This window comes from Watersipora subatra, chromosome 1 (assembly GCF_963576615.1).
Source record: "Watersipora subatra chromosome 1, tzWatSuba1.1, whole genome shotgun sequence".
Lineage (NCBI taxonomy): Eukaryota > Metazoa > Bryozoa > Gymnolaemata > Cheilostomatida > Watersiporidae > Watersipora > Watersipora subatra.
Genome location: NC_088708.1, coordinates 46246329 through 46270122, shown reverse-complemented (window position 1 = coordinate 46270122; position 23794 = coordinate 46246329). Strand labels below are relative to the sequence as shown.

The window sequence follows — 23794 nt, the reverse complement described above, 5'->3', positions numbered from 1 at the left end:
CGAGCGTGAAATTTTTATAAGGTAACCTAAATGGAGGCTTTTGATATAGAGCCGTGAAATAAAAAAAATGCTCATCTCAGTGTTTTTCTTCGAGGGGAGATAAAAATTCAAACAATAATGATTTTCTGTTTTAAATCCTATTTGCTATTTTTAAAAACTTCATCACCAGAACACTAGACCTTTGTTTTAGCTAGACTAGTTATATCACCCAAATGTTTTTTGACCTGGTGACAGACGTTACATCATTTTAAGTTACAGTACAATCAGTCTGTTTTCAAGATTCGTAAAGATTTGGAGTTGCTTTCACTCCAAATTATAGAAAGGATAAAATTCGAATGCATTCGACGCAATTTTGCCTTGCCAAATTTGTGCGAAGGCACTCGCCGTGTGAGCACCATTCGACATCATAGAAAGACTCACAGGTGATGGATCTAACTCGATAATACTCAGCTAAGCTCTCCCCAGTAGAAGTAAAAAGCTTTCAGCACACAACTATGCGGATGTCTGTTACAAAAATGTTCTTTTTCTACTCACTATTGTTTCTGCCTGACGTTTTGCCTTTACATTAACATTCATTGGATGGGTCACTCGTACGAAGATGAGGAAATAGTTACTATTTTAGATTTAGTAATTGACTACCCTTGAATTTACATAGTGACCTTGACCCGAAAGCTATTGTACTGTAACGAGTTTTGTTTTGAGGGATACATCGTAAATCTTAGAAAGGTCTATACAGTGGAACTCCGAATCGTTGAAATGGAAGGGTGCGAATTCATCGACATTGGGCAACTCCGAACCCATTCGAAGCTTGGAGACAGCGATTGTGTGTACTACTAGTATGGTTGTTCACTCATAATCAGTCACTGCTAGAGATTGGACGGCAAGCACTGTTCTAGGTGACACGGTATTGTAACCTTAATGAAGAACAGGATACATTTGAGTGTTTTGGTTAACTACAATGAGTGAGATTTATCGTGCAGGTTGATGCTGGCATCATTTGCTGGAAAGACACCGGCTGTTGAATTGTTGAGAGAAAATAATGCCAAGTATGACTTACGTGATAAAGGTGGCTCCACAGCCTTCCATTGGGCTATCGATGGGCAGCACCTCGACACAATTCAGTGGTGTATAGATGATTGTTGGGATGTAAATATCAAGGATACGGGTTCTCAATGGACGCCCCTTCTCCGATGCGGTAAGCATTATCTCTCACTCTACCCATATATTTGTATGGTTGTGTTGACGATTTTGTGAGCACCTTGTATGTGATAAAATGCATGCTCATGCTCTCCTAGGAAGCTCCATGCATGCTCATGCTTGCTCTCTAGCCCTGTCTATTAGTTGGCCTAGTTTCGGTTCAGCAGGATTCCATCCATTTTTAGGGATCAGGAGGACAGACTTGCTAAGTGGACTAGGTCCCATGTATATTGCTCACAAAGTTCCTTTTTACCGCACAGTCATACCTTGACATGAGCTTAATGCATTCTGGAACTGAGCTCATATGCCATGGCATTATTTCCTATACAAGATAACTAAGTACAAATTAATCTGTTAGCATACTTTGGAAAAAACTCCTAAACAGGATATTACAATGGAAAAACGTGATTTTAGTTGTTGTAATTCTGTAGATGCGCTAAAAAAGTAGCAAATACCTAGTTATTTGTTATTATCTGCAATGAAATGTAACATCACTAGGTACAGTAGGCCTACTTTGAGTTTTTACCTTCGAGACAGACGTTGTGGATAACAGCCGTCTGAGAAAGACGAGAGCAAAGCATTCGGTATACTAAACTTTTGTGACCCTACCTAATAGAAACTTTGAATTTAACTTGAATGAATTTAGCTTACTAAACAGACACTTGAAGCTAAGTTTTAATCTTTTCCTAAACTTACTTTAATTTTTATTGTCTTATTGTTTTAGTATCTATTTCCGGTTTTCCCTCGTGTTCACTATAACTTTTAGCCAACCTTTTAAAAACCTATTCCTAACGGATTCGAAGAGAAAGACTCCGCCATGCTGTTCTCGAAAGTCCGTTTTCGCATACCTGGCCATATAGTGACCATCGACAACCGGCTCGTATCTTAAGGAAGAGACTTGCTCGAATGTCAGCTCGTATCTCGAGTTTCTCACATGTTGTGACATTTGTATGTAGAGGTATGACAATAGTTAGATGGTAGTCAAGGAATCGTGCAACCTCGTTCATCGAAATTTACAAAGGTTGCTTGATACAGACGCTACCCTATTTTTGTGTTATGAACAAGAGTAGATATGAACGGTGTTGGCGTATGTCAAACATGTTTGTATAGAGATGCCTTAAGTTAGACTTTGTATTGTGTGCCTTTTTCTGAGTAGTGTGGCTTTCTGCCGCCGATATCAATCTTCCCAAGTAATTACTCAGCTAACGTATTTGTGACGTGCAGCAACACTTTGAAAAATGCAGTAGCATTTCTTTTACAGTAGTACTGTTTTTCTCCAGTTGTACACATCTTTATAGAACATATTGTTTTATTATTATTACGTATATGTGTTTTTCAAATGCAGTATAGGCAGTGCAGCATAGTTTAAACCAATATACTGTAAGTTACTTATACAAGCCTTAATCATACTTGTATAATCCTTACATACGTTCCGTACAAAATAACGAACTGAAACAACTTATGAACAATTCGCTTAACGAACGGCTGTTCAGAACGAATCTCGTTCATAAATTGTGGAGCGTCTGTATAATTCTGTTACAGGTCTATTACTGTTGCTTTATCACTTTGATGAGAGTTTTATTGTGCTTGGCTTCAACTATGATAACTATTGAGTATATTGTAACGCGATAATACACTTTCATAAGGGTTATAATTTTCACGATAATCGTAGTCGTGGAGAGATGCCCAAATCGTTGTGGAGTGAACCCATGGTATACCTAGCTGATGCCCACAAGTTTAAACACACCATGGTCCTGGTGCACTATTATTGTCAGTGAGATGGCCTCCACTTCAAATGCGCTAGTTTGTTGCGTCACTAAGTTTGAGCTTAAAGAGCAATGTTGTTGCAATAAAGTTGGCATAAAGCCATTTTGTGCCCCTTTAGAGTAACAAGGAATGCTGTCATCGGTGTCAGCTGTAAAAATCTGGTGTGGGCGCTACTGTTCAATATCTAGTGCTAGCATCTGATGACAATATTGGGCACCAGTGTCGCATTTGCTGTCTAAAAACCATATTTGATGATTATATGTTAGCATTTTAAATGTTAACTATTTATTGTTAATACATCACCACATTTGTAGTTTGAAAAACCCTTCAAGGCAGTTTTGTCTATATTGTTAGCCGCAGTGAATGGCAATGCCGATGTTGCCAAGTTATTGATAAAGAATGATGCTAACATCAACTTTATGGATGCTGATGGAAAAACGGCGTTGATGATCGCTGTCATAAATGGGCACCAGAATCTGGTCGAGCTACTCCTCAAACACGAGGCCGATATTAAGGTCAAGAATGCGGTGAGTTTAATTGGAACTTAAATAAAAGTGAGTTGTATTTAATTGCTTGGGTACAAAACTATTTGATGTTGTTATACTTCATTGCTAAGTGCTTCCTCACCGCCCCTGATCATTGAATAGTCTTATGCTTGTATTATATTGTCTCCTAACTGACGAGTCATACTGCAATCAATATTCTCATTTCAGTTTGGAAAGAATGCATATGAAATGGCGCAGTCTATGGAGAAAAGGGTGAGTTGAATGCATTGTTCTGTTAGTCGGAGTGTGACGCAATTTACATATTTAAATTTCCAAAGTTAAGCTTGACAATTTTGAACTGAGCTTCGCGTTTTCCGTTGTCATTCACCTACTCTGTATTAGTTAACCAAAGTTATATAAAATATAGCCTGAGAAGAGGTTGCGCTATAGTCAATCCCACCATTTAAACTATGATTATCTATCTCGCTATTCTATTACAGCCAACAGCCTTCAGAATCCCAACAGCTTTTAGAAGCTTGTTCTACCACTTAGTATTGGCCCCTTTTCTTGTCCAATTGATGGAAATGCAACATTTGCAACCATAGTATAAATGGACTATTTCTAGCTTGCAGTGTGTATTCTCCGTAGATAAAATAAGGGTTTATTATATCTATGGTATTCTCCCTCCAAAACTAACCACTTACTTTTATTGCATATTACTGCTGTAATAACCACTTTGTGTATTATTACTTGCTTACCGTAGAGTAAGTGCAATATTTACACGCGCACATATTAAGGAAAACTCAAAATATAGGTTCACTTTCTTATCGCAATTAGTTGCCGTAATTGTAAGCCATGTCTTGCTTATTCTGTTGGAAGATACTCGGAACATGGAAAGGCCATGGTTAAACAACATTTTGATTACTTTCTCACTATTTGGAAAGTGATCACTTTTACTGTTGCGAAGTGAGCAGTGAAACAAGTCCACATTTGTTTAACTGGCAGATTTAGATAAGGTGCTTTATGAGTTAAATAAATCTGATATCAGCTTTATGAAGTCACTATTCCTGACACAGCAAACACTCTTCAATGATGTTACTGGACTGACAAATTTGATTTTATAGAGATAAATGCCATCATGAAAGGCTATATGAATGGTTCCAATTATTATCTTTTCATCACACTTTGTTAGCCCAGGTCTTATTAAGGCTTATATTTGTTGATATAAAATGTCATATCAATAGAATCTCTTAGTTTACTATCAGCAAGCGTACTCGCCAGGTATTTACACATCTTATTAAAACGTTATCATCAAAAACTAGAATTATCTCGCTTCAGCGAATTCTAAATTTTCCTCGCTGTACTTGCTGATTACTGAATTTTACCGTCTATTTTTCGAGAGAAGTTAACTCAAAATATGTTAAAGATGTAAATGTAGTAGTAAAAGTATTGCCTTCTCACAGGTCATGATTCAGAACATTTGTTTTTCTGCCTTACGGAAGTCAACTGAGGGTTTGCATTCTAACTAGGGAATGTCTATCATTTGATGCATTTAATAGTAGGAGGTTTATCAGCATCGTGACCTTTAGTCTCTATTTAGCTCAACAAACCATTTATCGTGGTAACCAGGTATTTTGGAATTACATAGTTTTGTTTTTACACAGCACATGCTGAAATATTGTATTTGGTGGTTGACTGGTTGTTTTTACAAGAGTCTGAGCTCTAAATAAAAACCAGTCGAGATACAGTAGACGCTCCTATAACGTAAACCCCCTATAACGTAAATTCCAGATAACGTAAAAATTTATGTGATGTTTTTGCTTCCTACTATGTAAAAAATTCCATATAACGTAAAGTGTCAAGTCGGATGAGTTTTCGAATTCTATTTGAATGTTAGTTTATCTCGCCGCACTTGTGGAAGAAGAAACATCGTGCACATAGCGTTATATCTGTATATCTATACAACTTTCGCGACATTCTAGTTCTTTGTAATAGATCGTTAAATGTGTCGACAAAATGGAGAATAGGATAGCTGCGCAATTATTCATAAATGCAAAGGCGATCGATTGGTGCTGGTGTTACAGCGTCGGTCTACCAATCTGAATGTCACGAGTTGGAGTATCATCAAAAGTTATCTTTTATCCTAACCTCGACCCCTGAATATAGATAGACGACGAAAAGGTAGAACTGCTTTTTATAGTAAAATGATTGTGGTTTTGCTTTATTGTAAACGTTAAAAATATTTGTTATTAGTTTTACTTTGCAGAATATACTTTGCTGTTGGGAAAAATAAGCAAATCGTTGTAAGTGAACATTGAAAATGCGCAGTCCCATCAACTTGTTGTAAAATTACCGAAATCGTGGTCTATAAAACCAGTGAAATTGATCATAAAAAGAAAAGTTTTCGATGCAAACCAATAATACAGAAGTTACAGTACAGCCCACAGATTAAAAGAATTGAGTCAAGTTTTTTTGCATGGCCAAAGAGTTTAACTAGATTTTGGAACAGATTTGACAATTTACATGTATTTTACTGTTCTTATAATGTAAATTCAATATAACGTAAACATTTCTGGAACGAATTATTTACGTTATAGGAGCGCTTACTGTAGTTCATTGAGCAGACCTTGTACAAGTTTTCATCAAACTAGAGCTAAGGTTAATCCTTAGTAGCAAGAGGGTGATTTATTGTCATACATATATGAGTATATGTTGTTACAGCGAATAACAAAAACACTAGAAGAACACATGGAGAAGCTTGGAATGAGCATAAAGTAAACTAGAGGCAATAACATCTCAGCATAACTACCCACCCATCCATTTTAAACTCCTTCATAATTCCGTCCGGCAAGCTTGTGCCACCTGACAATATCATAATCAAAGCCTTTATTAGTATTTATGTTTAGAATAGTTCTTCAAATATATTTCAACGCATGAGATGTTAAATGCTCTTAGTCAGTGCTTCTATGTTGTTGTTCATTCACCAGCCGATGTTATGTCCGGCTTTATGCATATGCAATACTCACTCAAGTAAACACATAATTTGGTAGATCAAATCCCATACCTTATATCACTACTCAGTATTTAGTGCGCATTTTATAGCTATAGAATATATTGCCCACAATAAATGTTACACACTTGCAAATCTCTGTACACTTCTTCAAGCCAGTATTTGGTCTTGTAGCCAACTTTTATTTATCATGGAAAAGCTGTTTTGATATTATGAGAGTTTTGCAGTCGTTGTAATGAGGCGGAGATGTTCCTATGATCAGTGTAAAATTATGTTGTTTGTGAGATCAATTCAATCCCTTTCAGTGCAGTCTTTGTGCCAAGCAGGTGACATATGACATATGTATATGTCATAAGCATATGACAGCACGAATTTCACCTTACAGATAAACCTGAACAAAATTTTAGTAGATTTTATCAGAAAATATCAGTATTTTCCCATCATTTGTGATTGTTTTTGATGTTTAAGTTGATCTGACTGTCAGGATGTTTTCAAGATCAAAATTGACAACACTTAATCTCGGTTAACATTCATGCAAAAGTTATTAACATGTCTATAAGTAAAATATTAAGATGTATATAATTGCACTTGAAAGCAATAGCCGATATCAATAACGATTTTAATCTTGAAACCTGGCGGTCAGATCACCTCAAACATAAAAAAACAATCGCAAATGAAAAAAAAACCAAATCATTTTGTTAAAATCAACTAAAATTTGTGAAAGTTTATCTCTAAAATGAATGAGCAGATCATGGCATTTCTTCATGAATTCTGGGAATTTTGTGCTGCATCAAGCGGGTGAACAGATATGCATTGGTCTGAGCGAATAGACATTTTTATTACTCCTACAAAACTAATAAATACTAACTACTTATCCATCACTTAGCATTGTCATTATGTTGTGGCAAAGAGGTAGAGTAAACCCTTGGCGAACCCGATAACCTCACTTCCTCCGAGCTTCGACTCGCCGTAAACTCTGTCCACAAAACTAATTGGTACCTGCAAAAATAACAGAGCAATGAAAGATGGCGTAGTAAGGGCTATCTAGGATTTCTCAGCTTAATGCTGAGTATTCGAGTTTGTGTAGAGGCAGCGAAATCGGCAAGGTTAAAATCAAAATGAGGTTACTGTGTAATCGAAAGAAACTAAAACCCAATCAATAGTCAGAATAGAATCATACACAAGCTACAAATGAAGAAGGCAATGCATGGAAGACACTGATAGTTGATGTTTCAGAGATTTCAAAGAGAATCCTCAAAATTGATTGGTTGTTGATGGATTATCAGACTACCTGCTGACGGTTACAAAACAAACTCATGCTGAGTCAGCAAAACCTTCAAGTAACACAACTCATATCCAGCTGTAATTGATAACTTCCTTCTACAGACATCTTAAAGGTTTCTATGAAACACACAAATATATATCAGTGTTTAACTCGCTATGTTTAGCAGAAATGTCAAAAACAAGAGAAGAATAAGATCAAGTTCTCGTTGTAGCAACGTGTCCACATAATTATATAATTATTTTCATGCTAGAAAAATCTACACAAGAGTTGCCGTCATTTTATTTCTCATTACAATTAGTGATAAATTTGTTAGTCTTCTATAACAAACATGGTTCAGTTAATTAGTTTTGGCAGGTTTCAGTTTCAGAGCACAGGAAATGTCACGTAGGCAGAACGCAATACCTTTAGCGCAACAAATGTGCAATTGGCCACTAAAACTGGAAGCGGTTGTACAGATTGAAATAAACATGGGAAATTGAACAATTTGTGGTACTTATGGTAACGCCAACCATCTCTTTTTACTTCAATTACGTCGATTTTGGCTCATAAGTTATGCATCTCCAATGGCTAACTAACATCATCAAAAAGGTCAGTTTTGTTAGCATGTAGTAAATAATAAGATTCATTATATATATAAATATACATATTGAATGTACATATATATATATATATATGTATATATATATGTTCATTCAATCCACTCACATTAAAAACAAAGGTTGAAGTTTAGATATTATAAACATTAGTTCGCTATCAGAGATAGTGCTCCGAGACAACCAAAGCACCTCACTTTGTGGGGTAATAAAATATCCTCAAATCTCATAATTTAGGAACTGAAAGACTGTCAATACTAAGCAAGGACTCAAGTTGGTAGCCAAGAGACACGCACAATTTAGTCGAAAATGTATAAAGTATGAATTAGGTTCTTCATAATTTCCTTTACTTGAATAAAACTTCCAGTCAAATCTGTTTATATATTAAATCCAGGACAAATTCCATAAAGAAAAACCGATGTGCTCTTGGCTAAGAGCCTAGCAAATAATGATCTAGCAATAGTTTGGTACCAACAAACAGATGAGGAAGGGGAGTGTTCTATACGAAGAGTGTTAGTATTTCATCACTTGATTAAAACTTGTTATTCAAATGTTTTTCTTAGTATTTGACAAACACCCTGTGTGACACTTAGTATTTGACAAACACCCTGTGTGACACTTAGTATTTGACAAACACCCTGTGTGACACTTAGTATTTGACAAACACCCTGTGTGACACTTAGTATTTGACAAACACCCTGTGTGACACTTAGTATTTGACAAACACCCTGTGTGACACTTAGTATTTGACAAACACCCTGTGTGACACTTCTAATTGGGTTTTAATTGCAACATTTGGAGTCAAACACTCCTTTGATAGATTCATTAAAGGATTCTAAGAAACATGTAAATGTATATCACAGTTCTGGATTAACTATTTTCAACTGAAATTTTATATATTAGAGAGGATCAAGATCAAATTATCAACTGGAACAAGACATCCACATAATTACAGTGGTGTGTAAAACAAACTGGAGACCTTTGTTGGATGTCATGTACATTGTATATGCACATGACTTGAAATTAACAAATAAAAGTTTATGTGGTGTGATAATATCTGTACAGACTGTGATCTTCAACTACTAAAAACATTAAATGTTCTGAATCTAGCCTACATAAACAATGAAAAACATAATTTTACAGCTCTTTGGTTTACATATTTGAAATCAGAACAAAATCAAAATTAATTTAATATATAATTTATCTCTATTCACTAAATTCACAATCAGTAACAATGTTGCAAATGAGTTTTAATTTTTCAACAAAGAGTTCCAGTTCATTTCGCACACCATTGTACTTTCATGTTAGACTATCCATGAGCAGATGTTATTACCTCACCTCATCAATGGTGTAACCAAATTGACGAGCTCGCACCATCATCTCCATCTGAAAGACGTACCCCTTGGAGACACAAGACTGCACAAGTCTCTCTAACACCTTCTTCCTGTATAGCCTGTAGGACCCATTTAAGTTTTATGTATTATAGCCAAGCAAGGAATGCAGTGCTGTACTTGACTCACTGCCAAGTAGTAGGAGTGTTGCTTTCAAGAGTGGAGTTTAACCTCAAGTTAACATTAAATTCAGTGCTCGTAACTGCCTCATTTTTCAGATATTTTGTAAAAAATGGTTAAATAGTTTGTGTTTTTTTTCAATAGAGTATAAGAATAAAATAAGGCAGTAATCAGAACACAAAATTCAGTTAGTATTTCAAAAACCCAAACAGACACGTCTGCATGAAACAGTGAAGCAGTAAAGATAACTAGAGGAGAGAGAATTTTTGCTAGACATTTGAAGCAAAAAATCTGAAATACTTTGCTTGAGACCCAAGTTGTTCGAGATCTGAGACAAACAAAACTGAGGTTAGACTGTATATGGATGCATTACTAACAACCTGACACACATGACCAGTAGTAGTGCAGAGCTGGCGCAGCGCTGAAAAACTATAGATGTTTCGAAGCGTTTCAAATCTTCATGAAAGGATCAGCGACGAAATTATTTTAATTTTAAAAAATTACTTTTTTAACACGTGTAAGAGGAGACGACTCTAGTGATATAACACTGACATATATTTGGTTAATAAAATGGTACAAACACTGAGTTATGCCAAATTTATTTAAATTTGAGTTGGACACATCTTTATTTAAGCTTTCTCATTTTTAAATATAAATAATTGAAAATATTTGAGCTCTAAAGCTATTTTAAGATATCTACAAGTCACAAAACTGTCTTGAGACTATAGTCTGTCTACAAGCACTGCAATAGAACAGTGAAGGTATAAACACACTGATAAGTTTGGTGTTGATCAAGCGCTTTTGGCATGGCGAGAAACCACAGATCTAAACATACTTGAAGTGAGATTTCCACCAGTAACAAATCGTCAGTCTATGCCAACATGTCGGCTTTGCAAAGAAATCAACACTTTTTTTCTGCTCATTGCGTTACGCTTCATTTAAAAAACCAAGATAAAAAAAATGATAACTTAGCATACTTTTATCGAGTGACTGTTTGATATAACTTAGCATACTTCAGTACTTCTATTACGGTAAATGACTGTTTGATATAACTTTGCATACTTCTATTACGGTAAATGACTGTTTGATATAACTTTGCATACTTCTATTGAATAATAAGCATACAAATACCGTTTAACAGACCTGATATGACCTGCACATCTATTGAATTCAATTACCATCAAAAAGCCATAAATGAATGTTAGGTTTATTTTATGAGTGAGCGAGAGAGAATTCAGACAGAGTAGAGCCGGTGGCAACAGATAGAGTCGATAAAATGTACCTGAAACTGCCAGTTAAATCCGAGACTCCGGGCCTCAACAAGATCTGAGTTAAGAAGTTAGCACCACGGCTAAAACAATAGCACAATTATGCTATAGAATAACAACTATGCATATTCTCAATCACATTTTCTCCTTTTTAAAAACCTAAGACAGCCTAACAGTGGTATGTGCAAAATATGTAATGAACAGCAAGTAACTGAGATAGACGCAGTCCCGACATTTTTAATAATTGGCAAAACATAAAATGTATTTAATACAACTGCATAGCTCAAGTTCCTACAGTACAATCAGCACAGGTCGGGCCCAGTCAGAGTATCCAAACTACGTTATTGCTTGTAAAAAAATTAGTGCAGGCTATAACTTGAACTGGCTGCTCAGTTGCATTCCTACATCACAGCAAACATCTGCAATGGGTGTCTGAAACTTCCATAGCGTAGCGCCGTGAACACCGTGGCTTCAGTTGAAATTGATATTAATGTCCTCATACATGATCCTGCACTAACTTCAGTGGCATCCTGCATTCTTCAGTGTGAAGAAATAATTAATTTAACTTAATTTGTGCTTCTAACAATTTATAGTCATTCCACACAAGGCAAATCTTCTTACTGTCTTAAAATGTTCTATCAATAACTGGTGACTATTTGAGCAATTTTACCAATGAAAAAATGCTTGTTAATTATCATTGATCACGTGTATAACAGCCACCAGCAATCAACGAACCAATAGGAAACCACGATTCTTTTTAGTGTTTGGATACCGTAAAAAATCTCCAGTTGAACTGCCACCTTTAGTTGAATGCCACCCCTATTTGACCGCCACTATAGAAGGGTTGAAAAATAGAGGGCCATCCTTTAATTGAATGCCACCTCTATTTGACCACCACTTTGACATTCTTTGATCCTTACGAACCCATAACAGCAAGTGATCAGGAGAAAAGTGTCCACAAAATCATATTAATAATGAATCCTTTACATCAGTAACAATTAATTCTCTCGTTGTCTAACTCCAAGGTTTTTAATTTTTTGTTGTTAAAACTTTGAAATCAGCACCATAAAATAATTAATAACTGTATCAGACTAACAGTAGTTCTTATATAACGCAGTCTTGATACTTCGAAGTATACAAAAAACGGTTTACATATAGGATGGTATATGAAAGACTAATTTTAGGCTAAAAATTGTGCTTAATGTGCATGCGACTGAAAGTTTATCATTACATCCATTTGTGCTAAAAGCAACGCGTAAGTTTTGCTCGCTAGTAAATTGTTTCAACGCTAATATTGACTAGCTCAACAGTGCAGAAAAAGAGTTGAGGTCAGAAGACATTGTGAAAGGTATCGGACAACCAAAAGATGTTCGTTCCATCAAAAACAACAATCAAAACGCCACTGGCTGAGCAAACAATGCAAATATTTTTTGTTTCAAAAATGGTAATTTTTGTTTGTGCGTGTATTATAAGTATGGTTCGTTTATGTCACTTGTTCATGAATATAAATTTGTAACATTTGATAGATAATTATTATATAACTTATAAATTTTCAGATTCATAGCATATTATTTGATAAGCATCATATTGGTAATCTGATGATACAATGGATCGACACTCATAACTCCACTTCTATTGCACATAAAAAGCCAGTTTTGGCTGCAAACTGTAGCAAACATATCAATGAGTGCAATGAGCTTTTATGCAGCATTGTTAAATATAGATACAAAATGAAAATATGATTCAAATTTAGAATGAAATGAAAAATTAAAAACTCCAACAAATTGCAAAGCAGGGCACAGGCTATAATATCATCGCAGATTAATTGCAAGCAATAGACATCAACTGGTAGAGATATTTCTCGGCTTCCCAATGCATACTTATTAAGAGATCTTTCATAAGTTAAAGGTAAGTTAGCAGATTTATTGCACCCAAAAGGGTTAATGTCACTTCACCCAAAGGAGAGTGAAAATATAGGCGACATTCGCTTTGCCCATAAAAGGGTTAAATTTATCTTCTCAAAATTCTGACGAGCTATTTGAAAAATACAATGCCAGCTTTTATTTGAACACCCTTGTGGGAGAATTGAAAAATAGAGCAGCATGGCGTTCAAATAAAGGTTTTACGGTACTTCTCATTCATCAGCATATATGAGATGCACATTTTTATTTGCATGGATTTCGACAAACCCAAATAATTTTTAAAACAAACAGATATGAAGAGACGTTAATGGTGATCCTGCTAGTGCCCTGGCAGTCTTGTGCACTGTGAGCGATCGTGAAGAGAGCCAATGAAGCACAGAGAATAAATATGCACAATTACTCGCCAATGTCCAATGCGGCTGGCTGGTGCAGTAGAAAGTCGCGGGTTCGAGTCCTTTTGAAAGCAATCCTTTTTCCTAACCTCGAAGGGTGGCCTCGGACAGACGAACGGACGAATACGGCTCGTATAACAATAAAGATTATAGCAAAGATTAGAAGATTAAACTTGAGTGAATTTCAGTAGGAACAAAAATAAAAGCAACAAACAAATAACCAACAAAAATGAACTATCACAGCTCGCTGATTATGTCTCTAACTCACTGAATTGGGTCAAAAGTCTACTTGTTCTGCAAAGGTTTAAACTCTTAAAAACATCCAAACCTTCCTTAAACAAACACTTAATTAAGGAGTGAGTTGTAAGGTGAAATTAAGTGGTGCTCTTTTATGAAATCAAACAAAACCAGTCTAGCTACCGTAAAACCTCTATTTGAACGACATGGCGCTCTATTGTTCAACCCTTCCCTTATAGTAGCGTTTAATTAGAGGTGGCATTCAAATAAAGGGTGACGCTGTTTTTTTCGGCTAAATCATCAGAATTTTGGGAAGATAAATTTAACCCTTTTACGGGTGAAGTGATGCTAATGTCGCCTATATTAGACCCTCTCTATCGGGTAGATCGACATTAATGCCGTCGACCTCAGCAATTTTGCTAAATTGTTTTTCATGTATGTTTAAGTATCAGACCGAGTTAAGCAAGGAAAAAAGGAACTATTTTGGTTATAAAATATTAGCGTGGCACTGTTATTAATTATTTCAATGGTGTATTTGAAACTTGCTTTCAATGTCTTAAAGAAAACCTGTAAAGCTTTATAGCTAGAAAGCGGACATTGCATTTTTCAATTTTTAGAAATGTTTTCAGCGTTTTAAAGTCAGAATACGTCATAATAATGGCTGCTATTACATCGTACAGTGCTTCGGAAGAGTATTCTCATCATTCATCAGAAAGTCTTCAGGTCAGACTGTAAACCACATCAAGGATGAATCCAAAAACAATGGGTATCATTTAGATTTTAGTGACTTTGAGTGTAATTCTGATGATTGCGACGATCGATCTTATCAGGTACACAGTCACTTAAACCATGGCAGCCACTGCAGCAACAACGAAGAAATTAATTGCTATTGATGTAACAGAGTCATTATTAGTACTATTTTGAGGACACTTTTCTACTGATCACTTTCTGTGGTGGGTTGTTCATTAAGATCAAAAAATGTCAAGGTGGCGGGCAAATAAAAGTGGTGTTCAATTAAAGGGTGGAGTGGCATTTTTCAACCTTTCTTCCATAGAGATAGATAGTTGTATTAGAGGTGGCATTCAAATATAGATGGCGTTCGAAGAGAGGTGTTACAGTAAGTACTAATCTTTCATCATAGGTTATCATACCTGAAAAATCGTCTGAAACTTGAGCTTCACCAATCGTTTAAATTTTTGATCGGTCGCAAATTTATTTTTTGAATGTTCAGCCGATCACGCCTCCAACAAGATATTGCTGATCGACTGGACTCACAGTTGAGTCAAATGTGTGTGCCGGTTCAACAAAAAGGTATGAGAAATCAGTCACCTAATAAGTTTCCTTTTGAAGTCCCATCCATATACTCCCCCATCACCAGCATATCGAGTGCCTGTTACAATGTCACAGCCTGTTTCTTGCTGTTTCCTAGAAACATACGCCTGTTTGCGGAAGTCTCAAAGGCAATGCAAAGAAGCTGACAACAAACAACTAAATACAGTAGATGCTCCTACAACGTAAATAACCCATTCCAAGAATGTTTACCATATAGAGATTTTACATTATGCGAACAGTAAAATTCAAGTAAATTGCCTAATCCGTTGAAAGATCTTCCAAAACTCACTCCTTCGGACCTTCCAAAAGGAAAAACTAGGCTTGCCTTTTTTAATTTAACGACTGAAAAGAAACTGTAGTATTAATGGTTTATATTGACTAGTTGTTTACATTTTCTTATCAATTTCACTCCGTTTAGGTTTAGGGTTCTAAAGGTGCTCTAAGGTCGAATAAGATTACCACGGTACTAGAATATATATTAAAGAGAGCTATATATGTATGTCATTTTCTCTTTTATGTGCAGCAAGAGATATCGATATTTTAGGGCTAACCATGAGGTTCTCACTATTCAAATTGAATTTGAAAACTTGCCCCGACTTGACACTCTACGTTATATGAAACTCTTTACGTAGTAGGAAACAAAAACTTTACATAAATTCTTTAAGTTATGCGGAATTTACATTACAGGAAATATATGTTATAAGAGCGGCTACTGTACTAGATTAACAGAAAATGGTAAAATACACATGATGTTAGCACTAAATTACCAAACAACTGATAGAATGGCAAGCAAAAGCTAAACAAGGAAAGATATGGTAGGAAATGCCCAAATAAAAAACAATTAACTAAAAACATGAACATTATTTAAAAAGACAATATATTGATAAGACTTACCTAATAAACTGTGGAATAGCCTTTGGCTACAAAACAAACAAATAAAATGGCACTTAAAATAAAGAGAGAGTAGATAAAGAGGTAAAGTTACACAGCATTCTCTAAAATATACTATGTTATGGCAGCTGTAGGACATACATGGTGTGAAAGATCAGCATCCATGATTATAATGAATGTGCCAGTTGCATGTTTGATGCCATGGATGTAAGCGGTCCCAAGACCAAGCTTCTTCTCTCTTGGTCTCAGCACCTACAAACAAGAAGTTATTTATGAAACAGACATACATCAGATCAATCCGGAAAGTTAATGCTAGCTAAAAGCCTATTAAGAATATGTGAAAGAAATCAGCAGAGATTCGACAGGGTTGACAGATCTCCCTAAAGCAAACTGCAGCAACCAAATTTAGTGTTGCAATAGCGATTCATGATTTATATCAGCCAAGCATTGATTGTTTTAAATGAGCTTCAACCAAAAATACAACATTGAACACAGAATGTTAATTAAATAAACTTGGAAGAAAGAATCTGTTAAAAGGTCACTCAGACTAAACGTTAAAAGATTTAATCTCCGAAAATGCAGGTATTTTCTATTCTTTGAGATTTTGTTTGTTGTTTTAGTTTATTTGACCGCCAGGATGTTTTAAGATTGAAATAGACATAACTTGATCGCAGTTGAACACTTTGAATAAAAGGCTTTTTCAAAAATGACATCAACAGTCGCACTTGTTATTTGTCCCTCTTGTTATGACATCGGCTATTGCATTTAAGTTGCAGTCTTGCTCTTCTCTATTGACATATATTATGTTTTGTATTTGCTCACGATTGTCGGAATAAAACTTCAAATATAGCCTCAGATACATTGCTATATATGTTTCACATAATTTGAAGATAGGTTGGTTAGTTTGTCCCAATGTTTTTCCCTTAAATGCAGTGTAAACATATGAATACCCAAAACTGATGAGACCATTTTTTTATAAAACTGATATTTATCACGTATAAACAATATGCATGACTATTGATGTCATTTTTAGGGACGTCTGCAAACATCTTTTTTTTCTGGGCATTTAACTGTGATTACACTTTGTTGATTTTAATCTTGAGCCATCCTGGCAGTCAGACTACTAAAAACAACAATAAAATTAGAGAAAAATATCTTTCTGGTAAAATCCTTTGACGTGAATGACCCTTTAATAATAGAAAAACAAGTTAGCCTGCGAAGATGGATCTTCCCAATTATGAACCAAAATTACTAGTAGTGATACTTTGTATGTAGGAGTGTTTAGTACTAAGATACTATTTAGCAATGGGGTCTGGAACCACAAGGAAACCTCCAAGAACTGTCAGTGGCATAGACTGACGGAAGTTCTACAATAGCTTATTCTCTCACCTAGCAAGTCAAGCCTATTTCACCAAAGAAATAAACGCCAGTATGGCTACCAAGGGTCAGCGTAGACACTCACTATTTTATCAGAGCCATAGATCTTCTGAAGCTGTTTGGCAACTTCGAGCGTACCATCCGGGCTGCCATCGTCAATTATTATAATCTCATAGTTTATGTCACTGAATTGAAACAGAAATCAGCTGATTAGCCTGAATATATACAGTTCCTACACCTACCTTCTATGGTAATAAGGCTATAGTCTCGTCAGTAAAATACATAATCTTATACCTCTATGCATTTACTATAAATGCTTCACATAAGTAAACAGGTCTAGGCTTTGCAGAGGTCAGGTTTACACAAGTTGATCAGAAGTTACATAATAAAACCATTTGAGAAAACTGCAATAAAATTAGCATATGATTATCTTATGTACATGAGCAGTTGGTACCGATTTGGGCCAATTAAATAGACAGGTTTCACAGGCTTCATGAGACAAACTTTGTGTAAAAAACATCCTAGAGCTTGCAGCTGGCCAATCAGGCCGCTGGTGTAATTTCTTTCTAATTATTTAGCCGAGAGTTTTATTAAATCTCCGCCAATGCTCAGTTACGTGGAGTTGTAAGATTATACATGTGAAAAACCCGAGTGTTGCAGATATAAAATGTGTAGTGATATATTTTACAATAAATAATCGTACAGCAGAAATCCATAAAAATTAAAAAAATATTTTAAAGTCATTCTAAGGGTTCATGCAAAGGTTTTTAAAATGGGCATCTTGTTAGAGTTGATAGCTCCAAAAAATAAAGATTTATCCTTTGAAGGTTGCCAAGTTCATTAATTCCAAATTAAATGGTTGAAGATAATAAACTTACAGTCAAATATGTAAAGACGGTGTAATAATCATGGTTAAAAACTGTTATATATTATTAGTAAATGACCAGCACACCAACATACAAAAATATTGAGATAGAGCAAACTTTCGCTATAAAAGAACCGTTTGAGATATGGATTTACGAGCCAGTTCTCGATGGCTACTAAATGGCCAGGTATGTAAGAGGCCTTTTTCGAGAACAGCATCACTCAGTCTTTCTCATCAAATCAGTTTGAAAAAGGTTTCAAGAAAACGAGGCAAAAAGCATCAAGTCAGAAACAGATAATAAAAAGTTAGGGGGATGACAAAAGTAAAGCTTAGTAAAATATTAAAACTTAGCTTTAAATGTATGTGTTTAGTAAGCTAAATTCATTCAAGTTAAATTCAAAATTATGTCACGCTACATAGCGCCGCAAACTTCTAGCATATCAAATGCATTGCTGTCAAGTCTCTCTCATGCTGCCGTTAGCCAGTACGTCTGCCTCGAAGGTAAGAACTCTATACAGTACTGTACATCGCATTGTTACATTTTATTGCAGATCATAACCACGAAATAAGTAATTGTTTCACTTTGCGAGTGCAGGTAGACTACAACAATTAAAAACACGTTTTTTCATTGTAATATCCTGTTTTTAGGTGGTTTTTCATAGCATTGGAACAGATTAATTTTATTTGTTTGTACTTTATTTAAGGAATATTGCATTGAGAAGTGAGCACATTGACATACAAGCTCAGCCCCAAAACGCATTGAGCTCGTATGTCGAGGTATGATTGTAGCCAGGTACTGGGTATTTAAAAGTGCAAACTTGCTCTAAGCGTCTCCTGTTTGAGTACTATATGAGACGTGTAGGAGTTGTCAACTCATGATACTTAAATTGTGCATAGGATCATTAACAGCAAACTCACTTACTTCCTAGCAATGTTCAAATTTTCGAGCTAAACAAAATTTCAAAATTAAAAATAAACTTTAAAGTCTACAGAAAATAAGGTCAATAGAAACCTGCAATAAGACAGAACTATCGATTGTCCTTGAAGAGCAGCTTTATGAAATACTGTGAAAACTACAAACTAGTGCAGTAGACAACCAATGTAAATAATCCGCCCTAAGAATGTTTGCTATAGAGATTTTACGTCATACGAAGCGTAAAATATATGTAAATTGCCTAATCCGTTGCAAGATCTTTCCAAACTCACCTCTTTGGCCCTTTCAAATGAAAAAAAAACTTAAAACTTCTTAATTTAATGACTGTATAGTAACTGTGGTATTATTAGTTTGTATAGACAACCTTTCCATTTTTTTATCACTTACACTTAGTTTAAGGTCCACGATTACGGTAATTTTACGTCAAGTAAAGAGGGCGTGCAAACTTCAATGGCAATTTATATCAATTTTTTCACAAGTTTTCCTATCAAGGTCTGCGCTGCAAAGCAAAAAAATGTATTGTCTACAATGCAGTGATTTATATATATACATGTATATACTAGTTGTGCTACCCGGCGTTGTCCAGGTATTAAAAATCAGCTTATAAACAATGAGAGGTAATGAGAGTTGTCTACCACTTGCTATTAGCCTAGCATATTGCTAATGGATAATTTGAGTAAGCTTACTAATAAGAGCTACGGCTTGTCATGACTTTGCGTATTAATGGAAAGCCGTTGCGTATTTTCTCCCATATACCGAAATATATTGCCTAGGAATCTATCAAGCTTGTGTGGCTGAATTAGTAAGGCAGTCGGACTGGTGAACCGGAGGGTTCGAGATCAAATCTTCTGCGATACAGATTCTATATTTCAAGATTTTAATAGCTATAGCTGGAACTACCCACATACCCACAAACTTTGAGAAACACATATATGTATGTATATATATCTTATATATAAGATACCTGCTGGGTATATTAGTTTGTCTATTAGGTATATTAGATGCCTGTAGGATATCTTATATATAAGATACCCTACAGGCATAATAAAGTGGACTGAGGAAGCCATCAAAAAACAGATATAGCAACTCGTAAACTGCTGACCATGCATGGAGCACTCCACCCAAAATCTGATACAGTGCACCCTCGAGATAAGATTACCCTGATATAAGATTTTTTCACCTTACGAAGTCGAACATCGTGAGATCTTCACCTTGCTATACATATTTTATTTCACCATACGATTTTGAGAAAAGTTTCGCCCTAGTTGAAATTTGGCGGTCGGTGAGCTCATAACGCACGTCAAAATAAAAAAGACATCGAAATATATTTGCCGAAAACACTTTCAGAAAGTTTAGAAGAGACATGATGATCGAGTTCTCTTATGTCAGCATTCCGTGTGGAAAAGTTCGTGTAAAATACACAAGCGAGAGCAAATATTCATTTGTAGCGTTATAATATATTTTACTATAAACTTTCAAGTCAGAACACGTATATAACTAGAAGTATCTACATTTAATTCGTTAGCTGTGGAATCTGAGACTGATACAAACGTTACAAAATGAAGGAAAAATTATTTCTATGTCAACAAAGTTGGATGTCATAAATAAAGAAGAAGGCACCCGTATTATTAACATTGTCAAGGAATATGATCGCAACCAATCAGCATTTGCAATTATTATTAAAAAAAGAACTCCATTAAAGCAAGCACAAGAAGGACCATACGACTGAAAATTTGAAGGAGTTCGAAGGCCATGCACGCGATCAGCATTCAAAAGGAGCAACCATTTAGTATGGGCGAGGAAGTAGAAGATACAGAAAACCCCACATTGGCAGAAATATTTCAAGTGTTTAATTTACTGACATGAACTGGTATATTAAAACAATGCATGTATAATATATCTTATTTATCTCTTGTGTGGCATGTTTTTCATATTTTATTTGTTTCCTTTTGATTTTATGTTTTCTTTTTTTGTTTAACCATGTCTTTGCAGGTGGGCTTGTTATCTCCTATGTGAATACAATTCATCGTATGTATGTCACTCATGTAACTAGCTACTCAAGATAGTTGACGCATTCACATCACTTTCTGAAACTTGTGAAAGCCCTGTCCTCTAGGGTATAAATACGTACAAACTTTGTACGTACGGTTACATTGATTCTTGTGCACATCTCATACACGAAAAACTACTGTAGCATCTTCTCTGGATCCTACAAACGTTAGCTAGCTAGCAGCTTTCTGCATTGCACCAGCATTTTTTTCTTTTAAACCAGAAAAAAATTGGACAGGACTAGTCAACTTTCTTTAGCCTGCTAAAAATTCCATTTCATTACGTGTTAAATTAATCTTCAAGTGTACAGCTTTGCTTGCTTTGCTGTCTTTGCTTTATTTGCTACATGTACCAGCTATAGTCACGTTACTCCAAAGGTATGTACGTCCTGTATAATAGTAAACAAAATTTCATTTTTCTTTTTGGTAGCCATTAAATGGTCAGGTATGTGAGAGGCCACTTTTAATAACTGCATCGCTCGGCCTTTCTGGCCGAATTCTTGTTGAAAAAGGTTTCAACCAGACACGCTAAATTTTATAATGAAAGTGAAGACAGAAACTTATGAAGGATAAAATTTCGTGATAAAAAGTTGAAATTCATTAAAATAGTTCAAAATACATACTAAAACTTAGTTTTAAGGGTGAGTTTGGCAAGCTAAGCTTATTTGAAGTGAATTCAAAGTTTATGTTATGCGTACCTTTTAAAGGTAAGAACTTCTTACCGTACGATCTACATTTAGTACACAGATTACAATTTTACGGTATTGCAGATTATGGTCACTAGGTGCACTTAATACAATGCAGCTACTGTAAGTAACTATAGTTACTAAAATTAACATACTACTTTGTTACTAATTTTCAAAATGTACAGCATTTTTATAAAATTTTGGAGGATTTTTACCTTTTTTTTCATTGTGTAATTACAATGGTTTCTATACCCCGACATACGATTGTTTAGCCATATGATGCCAGCATTGGAACGGATTAACATCGTATCTCTGGGGTGCACTGTACTACTAGATTGTATCGTGATAGGAAAGATGGAGGTAGGGAACTCAAAAGTGTACAGCAGACAGTGAAAGAGGAAGAACAAAGCATTAAAGCCTTATGCAGCCTCAATGGCCACCTCAAATAACTTGCTAGCAGAATTTCAATCGGCTGCTCTGACAATGGAGCTTCGCAGTAATGATGAAGAACTTGACTGGCACATGAAATCTCTTCATGGTGCTTACCGGTGGCAATCTCCACCAGACATATATGTGGCTGAACAAAGGAAACCTAACGACCAATGCAGAGTCGCTACTCATGGCAGCCCAGGAGCAAGTGCTCCCAACAAGGCAACTCCAAACAAAAATCTATCACAATAGAAACGATCCTAGATGCAGACTATGAAAAGATGCACCTGAGACCATCCAACACATCATCAGTGGATGCAAGTAGCTAGCAGGAAACGCATACACTGAGCGGCATAATCATGTTGCAGGTGTTGTGTACAGAAGTTTATGTGGTGGGTATGGCCTTAATAAACCATGTGGGAAGTTCCTGGTAAGGTCTATGAAAATGACCGTGCTAAGATCCTCTGAGACTTCTACAACCGGACTGACAAGCATGTCCTAGCAAACCAACCAGATATAGTGATGGTGGACAAGGAGAACAAAAGGGCTACTATAATAGATATGGCAGTACCCAATGACTACAATAAAGCCAGCAAAGAAAAAGAACAAGTAGAGAAATATCTCTCTCTTGGAGAAGAGATTGAAAAATGCTGGGATGTAAGAACAACTGCAATTCCAGTAGTCATTGAAGTACTGAGCGCAATAACACTTGCACATAAAATGTGGCTTGCCCAGATACCAACAGCAATCAACTCAAGTGAGTTGCAGAAAAGTGCACTATTGGGAACAGCTAAGATCTTGAGGTGAGTGCTCAAACTCCCAGGTCTCTGGTAAAAGACCCGAGTTAGAGCAGAAATTACCACCCATATGGGTTAACCGGGGTGAGGAAACAACTTTTTTTATATATACAGTACATATATATATATATATATATACATGTATATATATATACACATAAAAGAAACTTTATTCATTAAATGAAAAATTTAGAATGTTCAATGATTGATTTTGTACTTCTTGAGAAGGTATGGGGACTCTAAATTCAGCATTATCATTCAAGAAATTGGTAGAACACAAATTCTTTTCAATCATTTAATTTGCATATTTCAATACCTTTTAAATCCTCAAAAGAAAACTGCAAGCTTTAGCAACATAGACTTCAGCAAGTGCGCATCCCCACCCCCCTCCCGCTTGCGGCGATTATACGACTCAACACGCAAATATGAATCAAAACATACGTTGTGGTGTTATAATTATGAGGTCACAAAAACATTTGACCTGATAGATTTAAAGATTAAAGCTGCTGCGTATCCTTCAGTAAATGGTTCTTTAAAAAAAGAACACACGTGTCATATACACAAAATAATAGCAAGATGAAATTAATACGCTGCTTGTGTTTGCGTTGGTAATTTAATGACTCAATTCAATTTTTGACAAAATTATATGCTTAAACATTACCTTTCATTTAGATACTGACAAATCAGATAAGTTATTATTGGTAGATTCTCTTTTTCGTTGTAGGTGGGAAGCAAAATTGAATATTTTTCACCGGAAGCATCCATTGC

The 23794-nt window shown here is 35.5% G+C and overlaps 2 protein-coding genes across 5 annotated transcripts in view; one reads left to right on the top strand and one right to left on the bottom strand.

Annotated features, from left to right (window-relative positions):
* The window catches only part of LOC137410580 (fibronectin type 3 and ankyrin repeat domains protein 1-like), a 15785-nt gene extending 9474 nt beyond the window's left edge, over positions 1-6311 (top strand). For all 4 annotated transcript variants that reach the window (XM_068096020.1, XM_068096021.1, XM_068096018.1 and 1 more), the window contains 4 exons: positions 981-1195; positions 3319-3491; positions 3678-3722; positions 6171-6311. In XM_068096020.1, the coding sequence (XP_067952121.1) occupies positions 981-1195; positions 3319-3491; positions 3678-3722; positions 6171-6227 (490 nt within the window). In that variant the 3' untranslated portion in view covers positions 6228-6311. The remainder of the gene's footprint in view (positions 1-980; positions 1196-3318; positions 3492-3677; positions 3723-6170) is intronic.
* LOC137410581 (dolichol-phosphate mannosyltransferase subunit 1-like) lies at positions 6113-23794 on the bottom strand. Its single transcript, XM_068096022.1, has 8 exons — positions 23688-23794; positions 17353-17452; positions 16032-16142; positions 15894-15919; positions 14997-15092; positions 11131-11199; positions 9676-9790; positions 6113-7458 (listed from the first exon to the last, which is right to left on the bottom strand). Exons 1-8 carry the CDS (start codon positions 23789-23791, stop codon positions 7354-7356), a joined length of 726 nt encoding a protein of 241 aa, XP_067952123.1. The 5' UTR covers positions 23792-23794; the 3' UTR covers positions 6113-7353.

Bases quoted from the DNA above. Each gene is read 5' to 3' on its own strand.
- LOC137410581 (XM_068096022.1), bottom strand. From the start codon at position 23,791: ATGGATGCTTCCGGTGAAAAATATTCAATTTTGCTTCCCACCTACAAC. The intron at 11,200-14,996 runs GTGACTGATTTC...CTATTGTTTTAG, and splicing joins TTCAAAAGGAAACTTATTAG to CCGTGGTGCTAACTTCTTAA. The intron at 9,791-11,130 runs GTACATTTTATC...TGGGTCCTACAG, and splicing joins GATTTAACTGGCAGTTTCAG to GCTATACAGGAAGAAGGTGT.